General features: G+C 43.1%; 1 protein-coding gene across 1 annotated transcript in view; it reads right to left on the reverse strand.

Annotated features, from left to right (window-relative positions):
• The window catches only part of col25a1 (collagen type XXV alpha 1 chain), a 184,245-nt gene extending 180,679 nt beyond the window's left edge, over positions 1-3,566 (reverse strand). Inside the window, exons 1-2 of the mRNA XM_008294251.1 lie at positions 3,184-3,566; positions 2,996-3,065 (exon numbers count right to left, since the gene is read on the reverse strand). Coding sequence (XP_008292473.1) covers positions 2,996-3,065; positions 3,184-3,483 — 370 coding nt within the window. The 5' untranslated portion in view covers positions 3,484-3,566. The remainder of the gene's footprint in view (positions 1-2,995; positions 3,066-3,183) is intronic.
• Positions 3,567-6,167: the final 2,601 nt, after the last annotated feature.

Below are 6,167 nucleotides of genomic sequence, written 5' to 3' on the forward strand. Positions count from 1 at the left end.
GGATCACAAAAATATTCACCCTCTGGGGATCACAAATGTCACAGCGGTGCATCCCTGAAGCTGAAAACAATTTCAGAGTGTGAACAAAGTTATCAGCCTGAGCGTCAGAGTGTTTTCAGTCACTTTGAAGTTAATAACCGAGTGCTAAACGACAGCGATGCCGCACGCTGTTACGATGACAAATGGCACCGGCGAAGACTTCCACTTCTCTTTAACCAAGAATCACATTAACATGAATAAAATACAACTCACAGCAGAGTTTCTGATAAAGATGGCGAAAAAAAAAAAAAAAAAACTTTCTCCGATTCAGAAGCAAACTATAAAACATCCCCGAGCTATGGACCATTGCACTGTCTATGTAACCACTCCATCTTTTCTGACAGCAATAAAGTGAAGACTGTGAAAAGCACAACACAGTCCTCCCGTCAGAGAAGAAAAAAGCCACATCTGAGCCACAGGCTGTCTCCTCGACGGAGCAGAGGATAGATATTGAGTGAACCCATTCGGCATTTGTCGAGTATAAAGTTATTTGGTTGGAAAAAGCCCACTCAGCAGAGCACTAACAAAGTACGCTGCAAGTTGTATAAACTGCACGAACATTACCGAATTAAAATACAGTTCTTCAAAGTATACTGATGATATATGTGTTCTGGATGGAATCATAAGTTTTTTTGAAAAAAAAAATGGAGGGGATAAAAAACTAAATATTGATCAGAGAGCCTGACTTGTTGCCAGCTTCCAGGATCAAGCTTGGTGCCGCCTCGGTTTTAGCGTCGTCTCGCTTCATTTGATGTGAAATGTTTTCATTGTTTTATTTCTGCCCTTTACAGAAATGCGGTGGGAGAGAATAAATAGCAGACATATGACGGGGATTAAGAACAGAGAGCAGCATGATTGTGAGAGTCTCATTATGGTTAATACTTCCAGTACTTCTGGCTCATTAATTCAGGCAGGCCCACTCAGCAGATGAATCATTTGCAGTTGATAAACCACTTTTGAAAACTAGAAGAATTCGGATCATTCAGTCAGGATTACCGCTTTCATTAGTCTCGTTTGCTTCTCTTGCCGATTGCATTAGAGGTAATCATCATTCTGCAGTGTTGCCAAGCGAAAGGTCAGAGGTCGGCAGCACAGCGGTCCCTGTGGTCGGGATGCAGATGCTCGCCGACACCTGGACTCTCCAACCGCCGCGCTGCACTGTGACTTTTCCCGAAAGGTCGCCTGCACTGTGTTCACACTTACTGTGCGACATTCCCAGCTGGAGCTCGCCGAGGCTGCGATGCAGACTGATCCCTCTTCATCAAACTTTAAAAAGTTGCGAGATCACGTCAGCTTCCTGCGGCATGTAGTCGACCTAGTGGCTCAGCAGTGCAGCTACACAGACGGACTGCCAGGAGCTTCACATGTGCTTCATTTAGAGCACATGGAAACGCTGCTGCAGTGATGTGCAGCGACAAGCTGTTTACAAAGCCAGCGTAGTACACTCCAGCCTAGACCTTGTTTTATCGACATTTAAACAAGCCGAGCATCCTGTCTGACAACCGTTAGGTATCGTGGATGGCTGTTGGTGACCTTGTAAAGACATTACTTGCAATATTTCACTTATATATGTACGAAGAAAAAAAAGCCTGCAAGGCTGCAGTGGAGCACGTCAGATCTGCACGTCTGGTGGAATCCTTAAGAAAGTCACATCATTGCGTGCCTGTGAAAGCCATCTATCTCCGAAATGTCGACGTTTTTATGAGCTGAGAAAAATATTCCTGTCATCAGCTTAGCAAGTGGGCTTTTTTGAAGAAGAAGATCAGTCGGGTTTTTAATTAGAACCCGATTTATTTTTTAAACTATCAGACAACATCGGCCTTCTACAGATGAATCGATATCAGCGGACAGGAAAACTTTCTCTTATACAGAAAAAGATGCTCAGAGTAAATCAGAAACTGTTTTTTGTTCAGTTTAGAGTCCTGCAGCACATGTAGCAGAGTACAGCGGTGCGGAGTCGAACGGTGTCACCATGATAAGTTGCTAACTAGTCTGTGAAACTCATTGCTGGAAAGCTAATAAACAATAACCCCCTCATTTTCCCTTTAACATATGAGTATATACAAACAATGTTAGGTGTTATAGCGATATCAGAATTGCTTCCTCCCTAGCGTCGGTAAGGCTCAATTTGTTCCGATAAAAAGGTGAATTCTCTCAACTAATTAACGACCAGCTGAGCCTTAACTTTATCTGAGAAATCCAGCATCACTGGTATATATATGGTAGAAATCTTTCTAAAAGCCTCCTTCTAGGATACAACCCTGATATATATAACAGGGAGACAATTTAATGGACTCATTGATTCCTTTTAACTGCACAAGCGTCTGAGTTTTAATTTACAAGTGGATCTTGGCTCATGTGGGGACAATTTTCTATCCCTAAATCCCCACAGGGCTCTTTTTTGTTGAAATGTCCATCTTTTTTTTTTTCCACTGCATTGAAACTGGAGCCGTCAGGAGCAGCACTCAACAAGCCTGGTGACACTTCACAGTCTGGGGAAATGTCATCCACAGCGTGTCCCCTTCAACAACAAAATCGGCCTCACTGATGCACCGACTATCCCAACCTTGACTCCATCCCAAAAAGAAAAAAAAACAACAGATCACTGACCCACACTGAGGGAATAAATGTTTCCATCTACTGGTGAGAAATGTGAAGTTCAAGTTTTTTTTCTTTTCTAGCAGGCAACATCACAAGTCAAACAACCTCTCAGCACCTCTATGTATAGACTGCTTTTCTTTCTGTTAAGTGTAATCGCAGGTCAGCTGTCTGCCTCCTTCACGAGCAGGACCTCCACACACTATCAACACTATCAGGGCAAACTGTCATGTGTCATCGGTTTTCACAGACGCAACCTGTCCAGAAAGCTCCCATTCATTCTTCCATCAGCTCTGCTCTCTCTCTCTCTCTCTGTCTGCACAAACACAGAATGCATTGGAAAAGTAGTTTCCTTTACCTGGAGGACAGTTGCATTCAGGTGATGCTTGCCTGGCAGTCCGAATCTTGACAAAATTCTCATAGGTGCGCTGAAATGTCAAAAGAATGCCATTTTTCATTCATTTGGTTCTTTTACGCAAAAAATTTAAAAAGCAACTCATAGGCAGCAAGTGGGAAATAATAAGAATAATAAAAAGGCAATCTTACCTGAGAGAGCAGCTCATCCACTCTTTGCTGAACCAGTGAATTAAAATCATCCATGGAGTAGCCGGGGGCTTGGATGAAGGTGTGCTCGCCTTTGCCACTCTCCAAATCCACAACTCGGTGCTTGATATCAGCCGCGTTCAGGCTCAGAAGAATGCAGAACGCCACGGACGCCACAGAACATAAAGACGAGATTATGTTCAGCGCTGTCGTGCGGCAATATTGTCGCTTCTGAGACGCCACTTCTTTCTCCATTTTCCCCTCCACGCACTTAGATGCTCCTCTTGCCTCCGCGATCTCCATTTAACTACAAACTACACGCGCTGTTGGGAGCAAACCGCATCTGGCGCGGAGTCACGAATTTTAATGGCACACTGCTCTCTCCGTGTGTGTGCGTGTGTGTGAGTGAGTGAGTGTGTGTGTGCCTGCGACGCGGCGTGCAGTGACTATATGGTGACAGCGGCAGATAGATGCGCGTCTCCGCTTCCAAGCTCAGAGCGAGTCAACCTGTCTGGCGGCGCGTTGTGGGGGCTCCTGCAAAAAAAAAAAACTTGTTGCACAGTAGTCTGGCGCTGCAGAGGAAACTGCTAATATGCACAATAAAGTAGAAGGAGAGGCTGGGGAAATAGGAGGCAGTGCGCACGAAGTGGAGACAGCATTACCGCTCGGAGCTTTTCCATGGCGCAGGCATGCTTCCCTCCTCATTAAGGCAGCAACACGCCTCCAATCCGTCCTGACTGATTAACATAATTTATTGACCCGCTCCTTTTGTGCGCTCGCAGGCGAGTCCAAGTGCCATCAGTTGATATCAAGTGAGGAATTTCTGTGGGATTTCCAGGAACGCTGCGTAAAGACGCTTTTAAAGATTACATTTCTTTTTAAAAATATAATCTTCACTGCAAGATAGCAAACATGTTTACCATGAATCATTTATGGAATTGTTGTTGAAGATAATTTCTGGAAACAGCGCATAGCAGTGGTGAAGTGTTGTTTTTGGCACTGCGTAAAAGCGCACAAACGTCTTAAATGCTCTGTTTATATAAGGGTAGCATGGAGAGAGACACTGACACAGCTGTAGCACAAATATAAAAGGACACAGCTCGTGGAGGGATTGTGAGCAACAGTTGTCATGTCAGGAGTCAGAAGCCAGAAAACCCAAAGATGTTTTGACTTTTGGTAACTTTGGTTGCTGATCAGTTACAGATTCAAGACTATCGTGGTTCATATTACTGATATGAGCAAGAAAAAGGAGAAATGTCTCCTTTTGTTGCAGCTGTCTGTTCCTGAAATGCAGAAGTTTGAAAAAAAAAATTCAAAATTCTTGCAGCTTGCATGAACTTTAATCCACATTGGAGCAGTTTGTGTGAGCTGATAGTCTGTGTGAGGCATTCACTGGGCTTTGGCACCACCATCTGGCTTCCATCTGCACGAGAGCTGCTGCTTCACTGGATGTACTCAGTGAACTGCAGCAACATAAAACCTGTCAGGAAAAAGGGACACAACATGGTGACAAACAGCATATAAATAAAAAATGATGTCTTTCAGATAAAATATATTTTCCTGGATTTTGTTCTCTCGGTGCAACAGAAGTTCACCTGTTCCCTCTAATGAACGTCACATCCATTTCTCATCATGCTTCACCCGTTTCCAAAATGTATTCTGAGTGAAACCGAATAGAGAAGTTTTTTTTTTTTTTCATATGCAGTCACAAATTCTTAATGTGGAAGAGCTTCAAATATCCATAAAGCTCCCCAGACTCCTGACCTCTTCTTCTGAGGTTCTTCTTCTTTTTTTTTTCACTCCAAATCCCTCAGACTGAAGGATGCGTGAGTTATCAGTGTCGGCTTGACTTATCAATTAAACAGCAGCTCTTGTGTTTTCATGTTCTCCGACTAATCTAGCATGTTCTATTTCATTTATACATTTTGATTTTCTGATGAAGAAATCTGCATCAAGTGGAGGAAAGGTGTCCAAAAGGTGCAGAAATCCCTTCAGGTGAACTACTTTACTGCTTGTATTTTTGCAGGATTAGTGTCTAATTAGCAAAAGCTACAGCAGCAAACTCAGATTTCATTCATTGACAGTGACAGCAAGGGACTGATGCTTCATATCAAGAGATTTCAAAATGCATGTGGTAAATGCACACAGGTGAGTTTCATTATTGTACCTGATTAGGCTTCATCTCTGTCACTCTCCTGTTAGCTTTGCTGCACCTGTTAGAGCGGAACAAATTACACGTTCATCATTCTTATTAATAGATGAAGTCCTGTCTGTCCTCAAGTCAACCCACATTCACTCTGAGCAAAGGTGTGTGTGTAGATGTGATCCAGTTAGTGGGTAATGCGCTCTGACACACAGGGAACTACTACGTTAGCCTGTCCACCTCTGATGTAGTAAATCCATCAACTCCATTTCGTCGGCTGAGTTTTCTCTTTAATTAAATCATTATTGAACCTATTTACAAGGTCTTCAGAATCAGACTTTCACCAGCAAGTGGACATCTGTGCAGGCTCCTGGTGTTGCAATACTGACGGAGCACCTTCACCGTCCTTTTTTCTGTCAGTAGTCCCTCAGGTGGCTCAGGCTCACATGTGGAGAGCGACAGGGCTTAATAAAAGTATTAGACCACCACCCAGTGTCAGGTTTATGCCACAGCTGCCCGAAATTAACAGCATTAGTAATCACCAAAATGACTTTTCATGTTTCCAGAATGGTTAATACACCAGCATGTAGAAGCTCTTTAACCCAAATGATGTTTTAATGCTAAAATGTGATTATTATTGTTATCCAGGAATGATCAGATTTACTGTTTTACAAAAAACCCCAGAAAAACAGGACAGCACATTATTATTTCTTGATTAAGATGTTAAATTATAGGTCTTTCCTTGCATTCCTGAACAGAAAATTTAGAGTTGGTGGTTAGCTTGATGGGGCTGCAAGGTGGCACAGTTGGTAACACTGTTGCCTCGCAGCAAGAAGGTTGCCGG

This window comes from Stegastes partitus, unplaced genomic scaffold, assembly GCF_000690725.1.
Source record: "Stegastes partitus isolate 25-593 unplaced genomic scaffold, Stegastes_partitus-1.0.2 Scaffold951, whole genome shotgun sequence".
NCBI lineage: Eukaryota > Metazoa > Chordata > Actinopteri > Pomacentridae > Stegastes > Stegastes partitus.